Source organism: Dipodomys spectabilis, unplaced genomic scaffold, assembly GCF_019054845.1.
Source record: "Dipodomys spectabilis isolate Male_0828 unplaced genomic scaffold, ASM1905484v1 ptg000002l, whole genome shotgun sequence".
Lineage (NCBI taxonomy): Eukaryota > Metazoa > Chordata > Mammalia > Rodentia > Heteromyidae > Dipodomys > Dipodomys spectabilis.
In genome coordinates this window covers 42,074,214-42,096,297 of record NW_024870679.1, presented here as the reverse complement: position 1 = coordinate 42,096,297, position 22,084 = coordinate 42,074,214, and the positions used below count along the sequence as shown (strand labels likewise).

General features: G+C 47.6%; 1 protein-coding gene across 1 annotated transcript in view; it reads left to right on the top strand.

The window, feature by feature from the left end:
- Csmd2 (CUB and Sushi multiple domains 2) overlaps positions 1–22,084 on the top strand; it is a 526,828-nt gene that overhangs the window by 412,566 nt on the left and 92,178 nt on the right. The window contains exons 27-32 of the mRNA XM_042684124.1: positions 138–329; positions 4,537–4,675; positions 8,006–8,193; positions 18,142–18,336; positions 19,163–19,279; positions 20,201–20,314. Coding sequence (XP_042540058.1) covers positions 138–329; positions 4,537–4,675; positions 8,006–8,193; positions 18,142–18,336; positions 19,163–19,279; positions 20,201–20,314 — 945 coding nt within the window. The remainder of the gene's footprint in view (positions 1–137; positions 330–4,536; positions 4,676–8,005; positions 8,194–18,141; positions 18,337–19,162; positions 19,280–20,200; positions 20,315–22,084) is intronic.

Genomic DNA, 22,084 nt, shown 5'->3' with positions numbered 1-22,084 from the left:
TGGTGACACTGATGACAATGGTGAGGAGGTAATGGTGGTCACAGCCATGGCCTTGGTGGTGGTCAGCAAGGGGGATGAGCTCCTTGTTGACAAGGAGACACTGAGACAGCCCCAGTCCTTCTGTTTTCTTGTGCCAGTGTCCACAGCAACATCCTGCAATGACCCTGGGGTTCCACAGAATGGGAGCCGGAGTGGCAACAGTTGGGAAGCCGGTGACTCCACGGTGTTCCAATGTGATCCTGGCTACGCACTGCAGGGCAGCGCCGAGATCAGCTGCGTGAAGATCGAAAACAGATTCTTCTGGCAGCCCAGCCCGCCCACATGCATCGGTGAGAAATGGAATAGCCGGAAGTTGCAGAAAAACACAAATTTACCCTGTTGTGTATGCAACACACACACACACACACACCCAGTGCTTCATTTGCTAAAATGGTCTCCAAACCAGACAATCTGTCCCTTTCTCTTTGTCTAGGTTGCGAGGAGTCTGATGGATTACCTTGAGTAGTAGGGTCAACAGGTTCCAAAATGGTCATCAGGACATCCCTGGAAGGGCACTGACAGGTCCCTGCAAAGGAAAAGATAACTCATTCTTCCTCTTCTCAAGGGAATTTGGGTTTCATGAGATCTGTCTTCAGACTTTAAACCATAGGACAAATGAAAAAAACAAAAAAATAGAGACTCTGACACTTGTTCCAGATGCTGTAGCTTGTCGGGCAGAGCCCCTAGTTCCTGCCCTATAACTACCTGGGAGGGAGAGGAGGAAAGAGCTTGAAAGTAGGGGACAGGGAAGAGGAGAAAGAGATAGAAGCAAACATCACAGGTGCTTTCCTTCCATGCTCAGGTGAAGAGATGGATGCTTCTATCTCTCGAGTTAATGATGGGTGTTGGAAGAGAAGAGAATGAGCAGCCACAAGGCCTGTCCATGTGCCTGCCAGCCCCACACTTCCCCACCAGGAAGTGATGTTCACTTCGATCACCTCATTTAGCTTTTTCCCCCGTAGCGCTGAGTTTAGCATCACTCCCTCGTCTATATGGCGGAAACTGAAATAGATAAATTTGGATATTTTGCCCCAAATGGCAGAGCTAGGATTCAGCAGAGCCAAGATTCACACCCACACCAGCCTGAATGCCAAGCGCCTGGCTTTCCCACCTCCTGTGCCGAACTCCCTTGCTGCAGGTGGGCTCAAGAATTTCCAGAGACCTCCCCCAGCTGTGCACACCCGAGATGGCTCTTTGCCTCTTTCCATGCAAACTGCGAGGGCGGTGCCATCCAGATGTTGAAGATGGGCCTTGGCCTGTCATGACTCCTAAGTCCTCGCACTGAAAGCAAGACACAGAGCCCCATCCTTTGGTGGGAATTGGCTGACCTGGGTGTATGAGGCAGAGCATAGCCGAGGGTCCAGGACACTTCCTCAATTGTGAGGGTAAATACATTCCCTTATGGCATTTTGAATGACAACACACCTAGCCCTCATCCCAAGAAATACTGGTTTTTCTCCTTTTCTTCCTTCCCCCATTTGATTCTGATTTCAATGAGGTGTGGGGCAGGCTGCTCACTTCCCTTCCCTGAGCCAGAATTCCAGGTGATGGAGGGAATTCCAGTAAAGCCTTTTCCAGGTTCACCATGCATCAGGCTAGGGGTCTTGCGCCTTATCTTACAGAAAAGCATGTGGTGAGGCGAGCCCATCCAGGAGTAGGAGGGCTGCATGGCGCTAGTTGAGAGGTGTAAATGTGTAGCAAGCAGGGCGGCAAGGTTAATTCAGCTTTCACCACTCGCTCTACATGCGTCTTAGGGAAGTGTTCCTCGGGCAACAGAATAAATGTCTTTGCCTCCTCTCACAAACAGACTGGAAATCTCAGTGACAAGTCCCTAATGTCCAGCTTGCTGGCAGTCTGCCACAGCGGGGGCTAGTTGGCCTCATGGCCTTCATTACAGGAGGGAAGTAAAGAAAGAAAGCAAACCTTTATTGAGCATCATCCCCTAGTATGTGCTAAGCTAGGAATGAGAACTCAAGAGCTCAAACTCTGGGTTCCACTCCAGATTCCTCACAACCAGACAGCTGTGTGGCCTTATGTATATTACTTCACCTCCCTGGGCCTTCATTTCCTTACCTGTAAAACAGAGTACCAATCTCATAGGGTTGTTTTTGAGTATTAAACAAGGTATCATTTCATAAAACACTCAGAAACATGACTGTTTCCTGATAACACACTGTATGTTAGAAGCTGTTGTTATCATTGTTCTTTTATTCCAGTGATGCGAAAGTACAGGCTCCAAGATGGAAGAGAGCTTGCCCAAAGTCACACAGCTTTGTGTGTGTGCGTGTGTGCGTAAGAATTTGAACCCAGGACTGTGTGGCTTCCAAATCCATGTTCTTTTCACAACTCTTGCCCCTCTGTAGTCCCTGCCCATTTCTTGGACATCTGGAGTGATTGGCAGCTGGTGTTCATCCCATCTGAGCAGAAAGGTTTAAGGAGCTCACTCATACCCCTCTTCAGTCTCTGAATGTCAGGAAATCCTGTTAGCAATGCAGCCCCCTTTCAGGACCTCAGTCATAGCCATCCAAGGGAGAGGAAGCCCAGACAGGATCCAAAGAGGAAGCAGATGCCTGAGTATCTCACACCAGGGACCATGTAGTACAGCACTATGTCAGGGCATGGGCCAGCAGAAGAGTAGTGGATATTTTGAGAGGCAAAGGTTCATCCCAGCTGTAGCAATCTTGAGGGAAAAACCCCTGGACTGATTAGCAAAGGGAGGTGGAGACTGTAACCCATGCCCAGAATGGAGGCTTCATGGAGCTCCCTAGAGAAGATTCCAGGCACCTCTGATGGGACACAGGTTCCCAGCTCTCCCTGGCCACATCAGACATTTCTAGGAGCCAGCCTACGCTCTGGGAATGGACCTCACAGTGTCGCTTTGTGGTCCTGACCATCCAGGCATCTGTCTGTCCTATGCTCTAATGAGGACTCAGTGGAGTCAAGGAGCCCTGGCCCTGCCTGACCCTCACTCTGGGACACTGCTGGGTCCTCATTCAGGAATGCTTAGAGGTGACTCTACACTCTCCAGAGCTGGAAGGAGACCAGCTTTACATCTAGATAGTGTGGGCTTGATTCTCAGAGTAGAAGGCCAAGTTATTTCACTTCAGTGGACCTCAGTTTCTCCCTTTATAATCCAGGAGAATAATCCACAGCTCACTGGTTTGTGGATGAGATGGCAGATCCAAACGGTAATGTGTTACACCTGACATGTGACAGGCACTTGCTTAACTGTTTCTGTACTTACCGTGGGCCCTCCAGGGCTAAGCTTCTGCATGCTGGGTTTGTGTGGCCTACCCTGACCTTTTTAGAGACCTTGTTGTGGCTGACCCAACCCTTTAAGCCTTTGAGCAAAAGCCACAGTGTGTAGCCATCAAGCTCAGCATGGCAATAAGCAAGTGATTGCCCTTTACTTTGGTGCATATACACACACCCTTTGGCTCTCGCCTCACTACCACCCTGTCCAGCGCGCTGGCCCTCTGGTGGGCCCACAGTTTTCTAACTCCACTGCCAACCTCAGTGGTGCGCTGTGATTTCCAGAGGGAGCCCTATGTGAAGTCTTGGCCATCTTTTCCTGCTCACAACCCTACACACTTCCTAGCACCCTGTCTGTTCAACCTCCCACCACATTACAGCAGCACCTCCAGCTAGTTAGGGTCTGAGGAGGCTCCAGCAGCCCCCAGACATAAGTAGCTTTCTGAGTCACCAGTCAACCTTGCCCCTACCCACTTGCTGGAGAAGCCTGTCCTCCCCAGGAGAGGGCCACCACCAAGGACTCATTGGGGACTGTCACATCTCCATCCTGCTGAGGTGCGAACTCAGTCTTGGATTGAGTCTTTGAAAGTAGGAAGGGATCTGAGCTCCAGGCAGATGCCAAGAGAACTGGCAGTAGAGAAGGCCAGATACACTAGGCAGGCAAGCAGCCTGTTCTCTGCATCTGGCTACATCCATAAGTGGAACTTTTGGTAAATGCCCATAAGTCTCACCTAGAACCTGGATATAAGGCAGCAGTAGGAAGTCTATGTCTGAAAGATTTGATGGTGCCATGCTCTAGGCCAAATGCTGTAACAAGTCTCTCCAGTAATCCTACATCCACTCCACAGAGAGAATACAATCTCTTTTCACCATAGAGAAAAAGACATAGAGAGCTTAGGTAATATCTCTAAGGTCACACAACCTAGAAGTGACAGAGCTAGCTAGCTAGGTTTTTTTTGGTGTTTTTTTTGTGGGGGGGGGGGAGCAGGTGTAGTTTAAAATAACAATTTACTGGGGTAAAATGCACATCACATAAAGTTGCTAATTTTAAAGTAACAACAGTTCGGTGGCATTTGGTAAATTCTCAAAGATATCACCACCCTACTTCTAGAACATTTCCATCGCCCCCAAGTAATGCTGTATCTTCCCTCCCTCCCTTAGGCCTGGGCTGTCAGTTTCAGCCCCTTTCTAGTACCTATGAAATGTAAAAGGGACCACCTTACCCTCCCCTTCCTCTCTCCTCAGCTCCTTGTGGGGGAGACCTGACAGGACCATCCGGAGTCATCTTGTCACCAAACTACCCAGAGCCCTACCCACCAGGCAAGGAATGTGACTGGAAAGTGACTGTGTCTGCAGACTACGTCATCGCCCTGGTATTTAACATGTATGTACCTTTCCCTGGGTGGGAGATGGAGGGGTCAGAGCAGCCAAGGGGTGGAGGACTTGGGTGCCCAGGTGAGTATATGCAGGTCTGGGGGAAGAGTTCTCAGTTCCCTGGGAGATGAACAACTTGAAAAGAAGATAGACAGACAGATGAAAGCAGCCCTCCCTGCCCATCTCCTCCTTGCCAACCACCAGTGTTTTTGAACACATCATCTTATGTAATTCTTGTAATAATTTATAAAGTAGCTGCTATCATTCGTTTGTTATCTTGGAAGGTACTGAGACTGAGAAAGGAGGCCATTGCTGGAACCCTTTGTCCTCTCCTCCTGCACTCCCCAGTGTCCTGTCCATCTTCCTCCCTGAACCGTGACCTGGCTCAGGTCCCCCACATCCCCTTCACTTCGCTGCTGCACTCTTTCTTCCATCATACCCAGCAAGGCTTCAGAAGACCAGCCCCAGCATCTCTTATTCCTCTCCCTCAGCCACTAGAATCCAGCTTCTACCTCCATGGGTCTACTGGAAACTTCTCTGATTAAAAGACACTGGTAAACTTCCGGTGTTGAACAACATTTCCCTGTCGTGACCATGCCCATTGTTTTTATGCTGGGTTTTTTTTTCTCTCCCCCACCCCTGTGGCTTTTGAGAAGTTCTCCTCAGTTTCTCTGTTCTTTTCTGTGACTTCCTGTCCATCTTTCCTTACCCATCTTCCCTTGCCAGGCTTTGCTCTGGTCCCCTCTTCTCATCTCCCCCTCCCCCCCTTCTAAGACATTACATAACTCACAGCATGCATGATACTGTATGCCCATGGCCTGAAAGTGGAAGGTACCCTTCTGTCACACCTGAGCCGCAGGTCTGGCGGTGCAGGCACCACAGATGGGGCGTGTAGAGAGCCAAGCCTGGCCTGCTGTTCTGCCCACCCCACAGCCACCCCCCACCCCGCCCCACTCCCCACGAGATCCATTCTGAACCCAAGGAGTGGCACTGTTTTCCCTCCTCATTACTTCCTGCTGCCCTCAGCTTCCTGTGCATCTCCCTCTTCTTCCCTCTTTCCAGCTTCTGGCTTTGAGCCCCTACTATTTGCTTTTTCTCCCACAATAACTGACCTAAGCTCCATGCCAGTCCCTCTGTCCTATTTTGCCTTCCATACCATTCTCATATGTAGCTAGCTTTCAGAGGGACCCTGTCTCTCAAAAATGCTGAAATAACCACCCCATGTTCCATTCAAATATCCTCTGACAATAGCATCCAGCAATTTAGAAAAATACATATGTTCAACAGATTAACTATTAATATGAGCAACAACATGGATACATTTTCAAAATATTTTACGGTAGCATGAAAGAAGCCAGATATTTAAAAAAAAAAAGTACACAGAACTTCTGTGAAGTTTTAACATTAGCATAACTACTCCATGGTAAAGACAACTGATCAATAGCAGCTTCTGGAAGTAGGTAAAATGGACCAGGAAGGGGAACAGGGAATTTTCTGAGTGGTAGAGATGTTCTAGGTCTTGGTTTTACATTCCAGTTTAAAAGCAAAGAAACAAATCTCTACTTTTAAAAAATATTTAGCTACTCTGACTTGTCTATAAATAAGTCTGAACTTTAGAGTTGATTCCCAGTGATCTGGTCTTTGCCCTCTTCTCCGGGTAGCCCTCCCCATCTTATGCCATGAGCTCTGGCTAGATGGGAACTCCTGGCATTTCCCAGGGTCCCATGGACTCTGCTGTGCCCTATGACCTTTCTGCTGTCTCTACCTTCCAGTACCTTCCTTTTCCCTCCTTGTTCCACTACCAAGGGACTTCTCGTCTCTCAGGATGAGTTCAAGCTAGTCCTCCACGAAAACTTGAAAGTCACACTCCCCAAGGCACAGTGTTCCTGCTCTGTGACCCAGAAACCTTCTGTTCTACTCTGTGGTCTGTCCATCACTTCCTATGGCACCATCACCTTCTGGAAGGCAAGGCTGGTATCTGACATGTCCCCCACTATGGTGTTGGGCACCATAGTGCCTAGCATCTTTCAGGGGAGTCAGATAGAATCAGATGACTAAGGAAATAGGAACTTTATCTCCAGAGCACTTCCCTGGACACTTTGGAAAGAGCAGGTGAGAAGAGGCTGAAGTTCAGCAAGAAGACCAGCTCTCCCAGCAGTGTAGGGTGACTGCAGCCAACACACATGAGATGAGACAGTGCTGGGGGGCGGGGGAGGGGGAAGGTGCACATCTGTCTCCCAAACCCCCACACTATCTCCCCGCTGTCCTTATCCCTTTGTCCTAGACATGCAATACCCCCTCTCTCCACCATATGCTTTAGATAAGGAGTAGAAGGACCATTTTATTCTCATTTCAGCCAAATAGAGTATCAGAGCATTCAGCCCATGGCTGGACCTGAATGAATTTGCATCAGAAACCTGTTTTCTGCCAATTCGTTTACTTTTCTATTATTTTCATCAGTGCACACTTGATTGGTATCAATTGCCTTTGTTGGATATATGCTTAAGAGCAGAATTGCCGCCTCAGAGAGCAGGCTCATGTCCAGAGTGAGCAGATGCAGTAAGAAGGGTTCCAAAGTGGGCGAGCCAGTTTACATGCCCACCAGCGGGGCACGAGAGCCCCAGGGGCTCCACCTTCTTGCCAGTGCTTGGCCTTTTCCACCATGTTCACTCTAGTGAATTTATCCAGTGGGACAAATTATATTCATGAACTCTAATATTCAATTCGCTAAACTAAGATTGTTTTTAGGATGGAGTTCACACACACACACACACACACCAAGGTCAAGCTAGCTGAGAAAGAGGCAGAGAGGAAGTCAGAGAGAACTGGTGTGCAGAGTGAGGTAGTGGCAGATCCTAGAAGAACCAGGCAGCTGGCTTGGAATGGAGGGGTGAAGTTGGGGTCCTTTGTGGATCCTGGCCATTTCCTACCTGGGGATGTATTCCCAGGCAGCTCACTCCTCTTAGAAAAGGAGATGCAAATGAGCATGAGATGAAACACTGAAGGCAGGAAAGCCACTTGGGCTCTGGACCTGACTTGGCTGGGCCCTTGGTTCCTGGAGTTAGCAGCTTATTTTACCTTCTATGTAAGAAAGACATGAGGTTTTCAGCCCCAGATGTTGGGACAGCAATTCTGAAACCTGCTTTCTCTACCCCAAATCTACTTTTATAGCTTCTTTGCCTGACTGAAGGGAAGATAAAACCACCTAATTCTTTAGGGGTTGGGTACCAATGGGATAGTGGGATTCTCCCGGAGAGGCCCCATCCTTGGAATGAGCCTAAGACCCCAGCACAAGCCTTTGACCTCTGTTGGGTATGGGTGGGGTGTTTTTGTTCCCCAGCTTTAACTTGGAGCCTGGCTATGACTTCCTCCATATCTACGATGGACGAGACTCTCTCAGCCCGCTCATAGGAAGCTTTTATGGCTCCCAGCTCCCAGCCCGCATTGAAAGCAGCAGCAACAGCCTCTTCCTTGCATTCCGCAGCGATGCGTCTGTGAGCAACGCTGGCTTCGTCATTGACTACACAGGTAAGGTCCAACGGCCATAGATTCCCATGGACAGGGCAAGCCACGCCCGGCAGCAGGGAGAACCTGGGACCAGCCCAGAGGAAGCCTGCACCAACCCTGGCACTGCTTCCCATCCAGGACCTGGCTTCCCACAGCTCTCAGATGGCTTTTTCTTTCACACTTATATGCCCCAGGACCAAGGTAGACAGGGGATAGAATTCTTTTTTGTACCCACCTCTTCTTCCATCATTGCTCCTCTTTTTTTTTTTTAATACTGGTCTTGGGGCTTGAACTCAGGACCTTGTACTCTTAGCTTTCTTGCTCATGGCTGGTGTTCTACCACTTGAGTCACACCTCAGCCTGACATTTTGCTGGTTAGTTGGAGATGGAGTCTTGCAGGTCTTTTCTGTCAGGGCTGGTTTTGAATTACAAGCCATCAGGTCTCAGCCTCTTGAGTCACTAAGATTACAGCCATTGGTGCCCAGCTTCAACCATTTCTTAAAGATGCTAAATAGTTTAAATTTTCTTATCACAGTGACTCAATTCTGCCAGTGAAGCGCTAAAGCAGTCACAGATAACAAGTAAATGAATGAGCATGGCCAGCTGCCAGTAAAAACTCACAGAAACAAATGAGTTGTGATCCCTGCCTTGGCCAAGTGCAGATTGTCAGCTTCACTGCATTGGAAGTTCATGTTTGCTCCTTGGCAGTTCTGTGACCTTGGGCAGGTTACTCAACCTCCAAAGCCTCCAGTTCTTCATCTGCAAAATGATACTCGAAGTCCTGCCTCATAGAAATATGGCAAAGATCAATGAGCCTACGCACTGGCGTCCTTGGTATGCTGCCTGGCATATAGCAAGCTTTCGGTGATATTCAGACATTATTAATAATAGTGAGAGTTCCAGGCTCCCCAGCACTCTACCTTCTTCTACTCTATTATTCTCTCTCTGACCTTTTCTTCTTCCTTCATTATCACAGACCCCATTATCCAAATCTGTGCTCCCTTTCTTGCTTGATTTGTGAGCTTGGCAAGTCATTATCTCCCACACCATCAACGACAAAATGGGGGCAATAAAAATTATGGCACAGAAGGTTAAGATTCAGATATTTTTTACATACTTACTTTATAGATGTGTGCATATATATGTATGTATATATATGTATGAGAGAGATTAGTATGATACACAGCATGTCCTAAATAGATAGGTTAGAGATGATAGATTCTTGTTATTGGGGCTATAATGTAAGTTCAAAGGCCCCTTCAGCCTGAGTATACATATGAGCTCACATTACCAATTAAAATTGGCTCATGCTTCCCACTTGCATAATGGAGGGCTTCAGCCACCTTTTAAAATGTCCCTTAATTAAAGATTCCTGGCAACCCCTGGGAATATCTGCTGTGAGTCCACAAATAATGCTAATCATGATAATAGCTTAGTTGGTATTTACCAGCTGCCACTGCTGTCCTACACATCTCCTATCTATCCACTCATTGAGCCCCTTAGGGCTGTCTTGTTTGTCGAGGACAGTTTTAGAAGATATTTGCTATACAGAATACAAGCTGAATTGGGTGCCATTAGCTCATGCCTATAATCCTAGCTATTTAGGAGGCTGAGATCTGAGGATCACGGTTCAGAGCCAACCTGGGCAGAAAAGTCTGTGAGACGCTTATCTCCAATTAACCACCAGAAAACCAGAAGTGGAGCTGTGGTAGAGCAAAAACAGCTCAGAGACAATTTTAGGTCCAGAGTTCAAGCCCCATGCCCAACGCCGCCCCCCCCCCCACAAAAAAAAATACAGAATGTTTTATCTGTAGTCTTCTTGCCTGTAGTCTTCATGGTGCTGGTCTGAGGAATGGATATTTTGCTATTCTCTCTTCCTCCAAGCATCTGCCAAGCAGACAGCTTACTCAACCTGTTCTCCATATACCAATATATCAGGATACACAGAGTCAGACATTCTGAGATCCCTTCTGAAGGTAGATCAAGCCTGGGACCTCCATTGCTTCACCCACCACCAACTCCACTCTGCATCCTCACAATCATTTTCTGTATTCCTTTCTGTTCTCGTTATTCCTAATCTCATTCATTCCCTTAGTTTCTCTGACCCCAATCCTCCCATTGCATAAATCTTGACAAGCTTCCGCTCTTGTTAGCCCCACAACCAAATGGCCAAGGAAGTGAGAAGACATTGCATAAGTGTGGCACTTAAAACCACTACAGTTGATTATCCTTGAACCCCAGCCAAATCCCAGCAACCATTGAGCTGCCTGACATGTCCCAGCTGGGTTCTTCTCCTTGGTAGACTCCAGTATTTCACCATCAGTCTTGTCTTTATAGGCTGACTTTATCTCACTTCCTTGGAGACACTAAGCTACTGGGCAGAAACCCCCTCAGCTTTCTTCCCAGTCACTTGTTCAGGGCCACCTGACTGTGAACGTCCCAGGTCTTCTCAGCTGAAATGCACGGGCTGAGGACCATACCTCCAAGCCCTCTTTCCCTCTTTCCCACCTTCAGTGATCCAAGCTGTTATCTAGAGGTTTCATCAATCCAGGGAATAAGATCTTCCCAGCTGCTGTCTGTACCAGCCAAGTCTCTACGAGAAGACCAGTGACTTACGAGCAGGAAGGAGTAGGACAGCCTTCCTCATTAGGTCTGTGATGCAAGTACCAAGATAAATGGGTAGGTTTTAGTGGCAGAGCTGCCTTGCCTGCCTGGCTTCCCAGACCCCATACCCACTCATATTAGGCACCCTCAGCTCTCTCCCTGGGCCTCTGGTCTGGTAGCTCATGTGGTAGCATCCAGGGATCTCTGCCTTCTCTCATGGATTCTCCTTACCCCTGGATTCCTGGAATGGGTCTACACTGCTCTCAAATCCCAGAGCCCTGAAGATCTTCTATCATGTTCAGTATATTATATAGTGTCTCTGTCATTGTTAACAATTAGGCCTGAGACAAACTACCTGACTTCTCTGTGCACCAGCCTTGTTATCTCAGTGCGGGGACAGTGATGCTAAAGGAAGTTAGTATGAGGGTCAGTCAGTAGGCCCAGCACCAAATGAGAATGCCAAGTTCCAGGGGGTCCCAGGAACATATACACTTCCATCTCAAAGTTATTCTCCTGTCTAATGGGTATTTCATTTTCTGGGTCCTTGTTTGGAAAGGAAAAGGGCATAGGCCCTTCTTTCTGGGGCTAACCCCAGGAAACACAGTACACTGTCTTTTTTGCTTACTGAAGATGTAGAACATGAGCATGTTTTGTACATGTATATGTATAAATGGGAATATTTGCCATATGAATATTTGTGAGGTGGTGTGTGTGTGTGTGTGTGTGTGTGTGTGTGTGTGTGTGTGTGTGTGTGTGTGTGTGTGTGTGTGTATCCCTGACTAAGAATTCAGACACTATACCATCTGCCAGTCTGCAGAACCCCGTGAAGGTTCAGCACAGAGAAGATTGTCACACGAAGCAGGTCTGGGTCCTTAGGAAGGGATGAAGCAACTCCCTTCCACCCAGGAGCACCTATGTCTTCTAGATACCTATATCTTCTAGGGAGATTCAGGGCCTGCTAATACAGATGATCTGGTGCTCCTGTAGGATGCAGCTTTGGGGCTACATCCTTTGAGAGATAAGAGGTACTCACAGAGCCCCCACATGGCAACATGTTGCCCAAGTCAGCTGGGCTGAGCACCATGGAAACCACTCTGACTCAAGGTAGTAAGATCAGGAGTCCTTCCCAAATCCTGCCAACTTCTAAGCAGGAAGCAGGAACATTTTGCTCTAATCCAGGGGAATATTTTAGTTTCAGTCAAATCAATTCACTCAGATAGACCTAAGGTGGAAAAAAGTTAAAAAGGAAGAAGGATAATTTGTTCTAAAACTACAAGAAGCCAAGAGTAGTAGCACATGCCTTTAATCTCAACTACTTGTATGTGGAGATAGGATTGTAGTCTGAGGCTGAAGCTGTAGTCTGAGAACTAAAAGCAAACAGACCCAGGACATAGATCAAGTGGTAGAGTGCTTGCCTAGTGAATGTGAGATCCTGAGTTCAATCCTCAGTACTGAAAAAAAAAGAAAGAAAGAAATAGAAACCCTTTGAACATAGCCTTCGATAGAAAGGGGGTGTCATTGCTTCATGCCCATAGCATGAAGTAGAAACTCTCAGGACCCATATCAGGATGGAGAGCTGGCCTTGGAGATCATTGACCCCAGAGAGGGACTCCTCTCCTCCCTGCTCCTTTCTGAGTATTTTCTATGTCCCCTCCCTGCAGGTCAGCCTGCCATGTTTCTTCACCCTCCTAGAACAGCCATGTCTGCCTCAATCTCAGCTTTTCCAGGGCACCCTCAGAGGGAGCAAGCCTAAGTCAATGTCCACTGAGCAGCAGCATGTATAGGAGGGCCAGGGGGAGCCACTTGGGCCTTGCTCTTTGCTTGTCATCAGTGGGTGGTCAATGAGCACCTACAATGTGCCAGACAGTGATACAGCAGCTGAGAAGGATGTAAGGAACCAAAGCCCTTGCCTCCGTGGATTTTGCCTCCTGGTAACAATCAGGCTGCGAGACTTGCACAGAGACATGGTGAAGACCCAGCAAATTGTGAGGCAAAGTGCAAGGGTCTAGGGGGGATAAAGTAGGTGACTCTGTTCAGTTGCTTCTGGAAGTTAGCAGTGGTGTCTGAGTTCTAGAGAATTCTGAATGTAATTGTATCATGATGGGTATCCATCACCATTGTTCTAAGATGTTTATCGAGATCCTCAGTCCTGAGGGACTGTACTCAGTGGGAAAGGAACCAAGTCAGGACAGGGAGATGACCACTACAAATGAGTCCCAGGGAAGCTTATTGTCTTTCTCCTGGCCAGTGATAGCAGCAGGTGTGGTAGCCCCAGCAGGGCAGACTAGGATGTGCGTGCATGTGTGAGGAGCATTTATTCATACCACCAGTGCCTATGGAGCTCCTGCTTCATGCCACACCCTGTGTGCAAGATGGTAGTGATCCCTCCCCAGTGTAACTCACACTGACAGCAGCACAGACAAACCATAAAAGTTAGAAAAGAGAACAGCATTCTACTCTGAGGAAGAAAAGTGGAGCACCCATTCAGAATGGTAGTTGGTAAAGACCTTGCTGAGCAGGGGCTGTTTAAACAGACCTTGAAAATTGAGTAAAAGCCTTTTGTGCAGAAGTGGGATGGAAAACTGGAGACATGTGTGAGAGAAACTGAAATAACTTAGGAAAGATCAAGGTGAATCAACTTTTACCAGAGCACACTAAAAAGTGTCTGTCTGTTGGCCAGGCCCCAGTGGCTCACACCTATTATCCTAGCTACTCAGGAAGCTGAGATCTGAGGATCACAGTTTGAAGCCAGCCTTGGTAGGAAAGTCCATGAGACTTATCTCCAATTAACCACCCAAAAACCAGCAGTAGAGCTGTGGCTCAAAGTGGTAGAGCACTAGCCTTGAGAAAAGAAAAGAAAAGAAAAAACCAGCTCAGGGACACTGCCCAGATCCTGAGTTCAAGCCCCCATGACCAAAAAAAATCTATTTTTCTTTCAAATCTTTGCACATAATGCTGCAGGTGCTATCACCAAATCTACCAACACTCCCCCACCCACCTCACCCCTCCACTGCCATGAGTCTCCCTTCACAAATTCACATGGAAATAAATATCTTCTCTTTTACCTATTTTTTTAAGTAGCACATCTTTGGGGTAAAGGTGCTACCATCCCCAAGAAGTATCTATTAGTGGCTGGAGAGAAATAGAAAGTAACATAAAGTCTATGCGGACATCCTGTTGAGATGCAGGAAGTGGATGCTATGCTCCATGTGGGCTCAGTCCCTACTGCATAGCTGTGCCGTTCTAATGCTAAAGCAGCCACAGACAAGGTGAAAACAAGTAGATATTTCTGTATTCTGAGTAAAACTTTATTTACAGGAGCAAGCAGCCCATGACCAGTGCACTGAATTCTGCCAAACCCTGTTTTCTATGAAGGAGATCACACTACATATACTAGTCTATAGTCTGGTTGTGTGTGTAAGATGAGTGTGAGTGTATGCTGAGGGGAGAAGGGGAGGGTGTGTGTGGGGTTGAGCGTGTGTGCACACCCATCAGTGTATGTCATACACACACACACACACACCAGGCCTTGGGCCTCTTCCTACAGCAGTATTCAATTACTTGCTATCTTTTTTAAAGGCTAATTGTATCCATGGCTGGCTCTAATCCAACCTTTCTAACCAGTTCCTTTAGTGGTTGAATGGGCTGTTGTTTTCAGTTACAAGATGTGGAAGTGGACCAGAGAAAAGATGATTTTCTTAATAATTCTCTTAAAATTCTCTTAACTGTGGAGGGCTTAGATTTTATTTATCATTATCATCATGATTTAGTCACTTGGCTTTATCAATCTCAGCTGAGCTCTGGTTTAGCTGACTGAACACTTGGTTTGGGTCTTAATTCCATTTTTGCATGTGTGTGCACACATGCATGTGTGTGCGGGTGGATGTGGGGGGTTGTGCAAATGCAGGGGCTTGAACTCAGGGCCTTGCACTCTTTCTCAACTTTCTTGCTCACAACTGGCATTCTGCCACTTGAGCTTTTTTGTTGGCGATAGAGTCTCATGGACTTTTCTACTCAGGGTGGCTTTGAACATCATACCTTTGGGTATCTACCTCCTGAGCAGCTAGGATTACAGATGGGAGCCACCAGCACTCAGCTTCGTTCTACCTTTTAATAACTGAGTGGTTTGGAAGACTCCTTTGGCTTCTCTGGTCACTGTATTTCTTAGGTATAACCTGAAGCTGAGCATCTGGTCCTGCCTGCTGCAGAGGGTGTTGTGAAGTAACAGATTATAAAGGGCCTTGAAAATGACAAGGCAATGTTCCCATGTAAGGCACTGCTGTCCACACCACCATCACTGCGAGGGCGCTATGCTTGGGATGATACACCTGCCCCTCTGAAATGTGAGGGAATATACAATAGAGTTGGTGGCTGGGAATCATTGAGGTGGCCGGTGGTTTTCCAAGCCCCAAAATGTTCAGCCAAACAACTCAGCAGCTGCTTCTTATACCCATGTTGTATGCCAAACACAGCTGGCCCCGGTAGCAAGTTCTGTGCAAGCTGCTGGGGTGACAAGAGGACTGGATGATTGACACCATACTGTAGGAGTTTGGAACCCACTGGAGAGAAATGTACTTGCCCAGCTTACCAAGACAACACGAGAGCTACTGTTGTCAGAGAGAAAAACAGATTTCTGCAGGAGAGAAGACACCATTGAGAAGGTGGCGTTGGAAAGTATAGGACTTTGCCACACAGAGAAAAGGAAGATGGCATATAAAGTTCTAGGGCAGTCATTCTCCACCGGGGACCAGCACCAGTGTAGCAACATACCCCAAAGCATAGACATGTAAGCAAGGTGGAAATTTTTTTTCTCCTAGTAAAAGAAATCCAAAGGATCGGATAAGGGCCTGATGACATAGCTCTACTTAGGCCGTGTGTGTGTGTGTGTGTGTGTGTGTGTGTGTGTGTGTGTGTGTGTGTGTGTGTGTGTGTGTGTGTGTGTGTGTGTGTGTGTGTGTGTGTGTGTGTGTGTGTGTGTGTTCATGCTCATGCTAGACCATGGAGCCCTATCATCAAGGTTACTTCAGAATCCAAGATGGTAACTGGGGCTCCAGCCATCACACTCGAGTTCTAGATTGCAGAAAAGATAAAGGAAAGGAAGAAAGAAGGGCCAATGAGCCTTCTTTCAGCTGAGTCATATTATGTAGCCATTCTAGAAGTTTCATATAAACCCAGTAAAGATATTTATAGAGGGTTGACCACATGTCAGACTTCAGAATACAGCAGAGAACAGAACAAAACTACCCTTCTAGAACCTACGTGGTAGTAGCAAGAGATAAAAAAAGGTAAACATATAGCAATGAGAATGTTAACTGCATTGAAGAGACATAGGCAAGAAGCAGAAGATAAATGCAGGAGAAAGGAATAGTAAGGGATGTTAAATAGCCACTCAGGAACAGATGACAGAGACAGAGACACTGAACTGAGTTCTAATGGAGGTGAGAGAAAGGTCTGTTCACATGGAGGGGGCTCTGTGCACAGAAGCTAATCTGTGTGAGGCCACATCACCAAAGGCATGGTGGCAGGTGGTCACGGGGGATGATGGGTGCAGTACCAGCAGCACCTTGCAGGCCTGAAAGGACTTTTTCTTCTCTGAAGGACTTGAAAGTTTGCTAGATTGTTTTCAGCAGACCTGATCTGACTTTTTTATGTCTCAGACCTGACTGGTTGCCCAGGAGGCTACAAAATGCAAACCTCGCAGGTACCTCAAAGCTCTGGCTCCAATGAAGCCTCCGCTTATTTCATAGGATGAAGTGGGGAAAGGGTATTAGGTGCCATGGGTAATTCTCATTAGCTGTGTGAGTTTGGCTCTCAGTTACTTAGTTGTTCCGAACTTAAAGATTTGGTCTACTAGGAGTTGATTTTTGAAAAAAAAAAAAAAAGGACAGGAAAAAAGCAATGGTGACAGTTTGTGGTGTTTACTATTGTCACAGGAGTAAGCATTTGTTTTCTGGCTAGAGACACACTTTTGGAGAGAGGATGCATCTGATGCAGGGGTCAGGGCTATGCTCAAAGAAGCCATGGTGAGTGTTCGTTGAGTGACAGTTCCCTCAGTCCACTAGAGTTCCATGACTCATCACGGGGACACCTAGAGAGCAGGGTGATCAGAAAAGCTCAGATGCAAGAGTGTCTGGATATAATGGGATTGTAGACTCGGTGTCCCAACCCCACCAGCAGGCTGACTGGCAGCTAAGTGACAGCATCAAGCAGCAGCTTGTACTAGTGTACAAGATTTCCAGGTGACAGTGACTGCCCTCAGCAAAATTCCTCCAGAGTTACTCATCTCAGAACTCTGATCCTTCCTATTGCTGCTCTGTCTTTGTTAGCTTGGCCTTCTGTAAGGGCTGCCAGCCACTTTGTGAGCCTGAATTCTCTAATCTTCTCTGTGGCCGCTTGCCATCCACATACACACAGCATAGCCACTAGGATGCCAACCAAAGCCTGATACTGATGGCATGTCCCTAGTGCATGTGACTTTAACCAGTGTCCTGCCACAGACTAGGCCTGTTGGTGGCCTCTTAATTATCAGTGATCCTGGAACAGGAGGACTGAGAAAAGCAATGAAAGGTGGAAGCTGGCTCCAGAGCTGCCCAGATTTCCCAGATGATGGGGAAGGAGGCCGTAGGATATCCTTCAGACACATGGCTGGTACTCCTAGTCCTTGAACAATGTCAGGCCAAGTGGTGGCCAACACAGAAGAGATGGGCCAAGAGTGGGAGATGGTTAGGAACATCCAAAGTCTTCCTGATTGGAAAGACACATGAAGACCAGTGGCCCCATGGAAAAGTGCTGTGGCTCTGACCCACTCCAAGCACTCGATGCCCATTGGGGAAAGCCCCGGAAACTGTACTGGAGCCCCCACTGTGGGAAGGGGAATGGGTTTTATCACCTTCACCCTGGATTGGAGCCCAGTACCCAGATTTGTACACAAAAAGGATGTGACTGGACCTGCAGAGCAGATGCTAGCTCTACCTGCAGCCTCCAAAAGCAGAAAGCACCCACTTTCCAGCTAGAGGCCATGCTAAGGGAGGGGCAGTGATGGACAAAGGAATGGGCTCTGCCAGGCACTGGACTTTCCAGCCTATGATAGGGGCTTAGATGGTGGTTTCCTGCAGATCGAACAACCCTGCTCCCCCTAGGGGAACCAAGGCCAGCACTCTCTCTTCCTCTGCCTGTCATGGCAAAAAGGTGGAAGACTTCCTTCTACACATCCCCCCAACCTTAAATTTCCAGCCCAGTTTACAGAAGTGTCTGGACCAGAGGGAACAGGACCAGCAACCCTGCATCTCCATGGACTTTCCATAGAAATAAGCTGCTAACGAGCTTTTCCTCTATGGTTATTTAGTTGCTTATCTGTCTTTCCAGAAAACCCACGGGAGTCATGTTTTGACCCGGGTTCCATCAAGAACGGCACACGAGTGGGGTCCGACCTGAAGCTGGGCTCTTCTATCACCTACTACTGCCACGCAGGCTACGAGGTTGAGGGCACCTCCACCCTGAGCTGCGTCCTGGGGCCGGATGGGAAGCCTGTGTGGAACAACCCACGTCCGCTCTGCACAGGTCGGGGAGGGGCCTGGTGATGGAGCAATGCCGGGGCAGGTGGGGCTGCTGGCCAGAGGGAGGGGAAGTGGGACGTTGTTTTCAAAGGTGACGCAGGCCCAGCAATCAAGGCCTGGCCAGTGTGGGCTTGCTGTGATGGGAGCCACACTCACTGGGAGCGGTAGTCCCTGTCATATGTCACCTCTGCCGGTCGCATAGGGTTCCCACTCCCACTCAGGTCGATGCTTGCGTCCTCAATGGAAGCCTGCAGACACGCCTCCCCAGGAGCGCACAGCAGGAGGGGGTCAGGGGTGGGCCTGGGGCTGGGCCTGTGGCATCCCTGAGACGTCAGCTCTGTAAATGAAGTGCGTGGACTGGACTGACTCCAGTGGGCCTGGACAAGAGGAGAGGGAATGAGTGTCAGAATCTCAGAAGCATGGGGACCCCCCGCCCCCCACCAAATTTAAAAGTAGGGTGGCCCCCGCAAGTAGCAAGAGGCTGGGCCTTGTGGCTCCCAGCACTGGAGGAAAATGACACCACCTTCCCAAGTGTCTATCAGCCAAGGGACAGCAGACAGTTTCTAGGCCCACAGGAAAACAGAAAAGCCTTTGCCCCTGGAGACCCATGCCAGTGTTAAGGTATAAGGCAAAGGCCAGCAGGTACCCAGGAGGGTCCTGTCCAGGCCAGGGTGGATGGATATTCTTGGACAGGACCCAGCAGTAACCTGACTCCCTTCTCTACATGCAAAACTGCCCAGCTCAGGGAGCCCCACCAGGACCAGAGGCTCAAGTGATGAGCAGATGTTAGCCGATGCAAGATCACCTGACTCTTCTGGCTTCTCTTTCAGCCCCCTGTGGAGGCCAGTATGTGGGTTCTGATGGTGTGGTCTTGTCTCCCAACTACCCCCAGAACTACACCAGTGGACAGTCCTGCTTGTACTTTGTCACTGTGCCCAAGGACTATGGTATGGTGTTTTTGTCTCTGTTATTAATGACTCTTCCTCCTCATTCCAAAATTCCAACTCTTTGGGCTCTTCTGTCATTGTGAGAAAGGGCAGAGCAGCCTCCCAAGTAGGATGGCTGAGTGCTGGTGCTACCACACAGGCTGCAGGAGGCATTTTTGACACAAGAGGGAAGAGGGCATACGTGGGCTGGGGGCTAGCAAGGGTGAGATCCAGGCATGCTGGGAACCCAGGAGCTGGTGGCCTGGGAGGGACTAAGTGGTTGGAAAGGAGAGGATGAGATGGAGCTGAGCCTGAAAGTGTGGGAGAAGGGAGAGAGGGGGAATGCATCACTCCAGCATCTCCTCTGAGAACCCAGCCTCGCCCAGCAGCGACGGATGAGGGGAACAGGCTACTTCCTTGTAAACACAGAGAAACCTCCAGATCCCAAGAGATCCAGGCATAAGAAAAGAGAATTTTATCACCTACTTTGCAGTGGGGTTGTTCAAGAGTCCTGCCAGCCCTAGAAGCTGGTGACCAGGTGACAAGCCTGGCTTCTTTTCTTTCATGAGCTCCTAACAATTGTTTCAAAACATGATTGATGTTGACAGTGGGGAAGGGCCACAGTGTGCCCTGACCATTTGGCAAAGCCGGCTGCCTATGCCCAAAGATAAGATGGGATGAACCCAGGGCCTGATGCTTGAGTCACGTAGCCAACATTTAGCTGCCACCCACCAGGGCCATGAGCTCTGCTTGGTCCTGGGGGCTACTGAGACCTGAGGTATATTCCTACCTCTCTGAACTCCCAGCATCACCCTCCCCCACAGCCCCCAAACCCACAACTGCCTCTGGTTGCCCCATCCCAACAGATCCACATCCCTTCTCCATGTCTCCACCTGCCCCCATCTTCCACCCTGATACCACCACATTGTGTCTCCTCCACAGTGGTGTTTGGTCAGTTTGCCTTCTTCCACACGGCCCTCAACGACGTGGTGGAAGTGCACGATGGCCACAGCCAGCACGCTCGGCTCCTCAGCTCACTCTCTGGCTCCCACACAGGTACCAGGGCTGGGTCAATGGGGGCATGAGGTAGGGTGGGCGTCCCACGTCGGACTCTAGGGACAGACCCCACTTAGCTGCAGGTGCACCTGCACTGTTTTGTTTGTGATATGCTGAGATGTCTCTACAACACAATGCCATGTATGACAGGGAACCCTCCCCGCTCCATGCACACACACACACTGGTTATAGCATGCTCCTTTGGTTTATAAGCAGACCCAACCTATTTGTTGGGGGGCAGGGTGTGCTGGTTGGTCCTGGAGCTTGATCTCAGGGCTTGGGTGCTTTCCCTGAGCTTTTTCACTCAACACTATTATTCTATCACTTGAGCCACAGCTCCACTTCTAACTTTTTGTAGGTTAATTGGCGATAAGAATCTCATAGTCTTTGCTGCTCAGGCTAGCTTCCAACTTCGGTCCTCAGATCTCAGCCCTCTGAGGAGCTAGGATTTTTAAGTGTCAGCCACTATCACCCAGCTTTTTTTCTGATTATAAGCATGTTACATTTTCATTTTCTCTGTAGAAAATTTAAGGGCAAGAAACAATCATTGTAATGGAGAATTTAAATTAAAAACCACCCAGTAAGAACTACTAATAAAGTATAGTATATCTCCTTCTGATCATTATATCTACTTAGGTTTAATATTTTCTGTGTTTTATTGAATACAACAAGACACATATTTTTATGGAAGTATTCACTATGAACTTTTCTCTGTCACTGTATTTTTCTTGTATAATAGGACATTTAAATACTACTTAGTAGTCACTCATACATTTATTTCATATTGATGTAATGAATTTCCTATTTTTGAACATTTAGATGGTTTCTACATTTTGTACTGTTATGAATAGTAATTTGTTATATAATATATATATATATGCATATCTCTAACTGCAACCTCAGAATCTAGAAGTAGAATGGCCAAGTTAGATTTGTGAGATTGTTAAAGCTTTTTATACAGATTGTTAAATATCCCTTGAGACAGATCTTGCTTACCAAGAGCTAGTAAGTGGGCAAGCTATCTTCTCTCTCTCTCTCTCTCTCTCTCTCTCTCTCTCTCTCTCTCACACACACACACACACACACAGATAGATATATAGATATATACATATATACATCAGCCAGGCGCTGGTGGCTCACACCTGTAATCCTAGCTACTCAGGATTTAAAGATCACACATGCAAGCAGAAGACTAGTATCTCCAATTTACTACCAAAAACCTGGAAGTAGAGGTGTGGCTCAAGTTGTAGAGCACCAGCCTGGAGTGAAAAAACTAAGAGACAGAGCCCAGGTCCTAAATTCAAGCCAAATTTTTTTTTAAATCATCAATTTGAAAAGTGAAAATGGTTATCTCATTTTCTAATTTGCCCTGTTTATGGCCAGTTAGGTGATAACCTTTTGATAATGTGTTTCATGACCCATGCATTTTTTTTTGCAAACTTGTGTCTATTTCTCTCAACTAGAGACCCATGTTACTATAAGCAATAGTAATAAAAAGCTTTCCATCTAGATTATAGACTATAAAATGCCTTCTCCTCTAGTTTGTCATTGCCATTTAATTTTCTTCAGGGTTTGCTTTAATGTCAGAAAAATTAAATTTCCCATGGTATCAAAATCTATCTCTTTATAGTTTTCTCCTTTGCTTTAGCTGCTCAAATAAATATTCCTCTATTTTCTCTTGCTTCTTTTTAGTTTCAGTGTTTTACAATAATACCTTTTGAATCTATTTTTTATTTGTTCCCGAGACTAACCAATCACAGTGCATAAGTT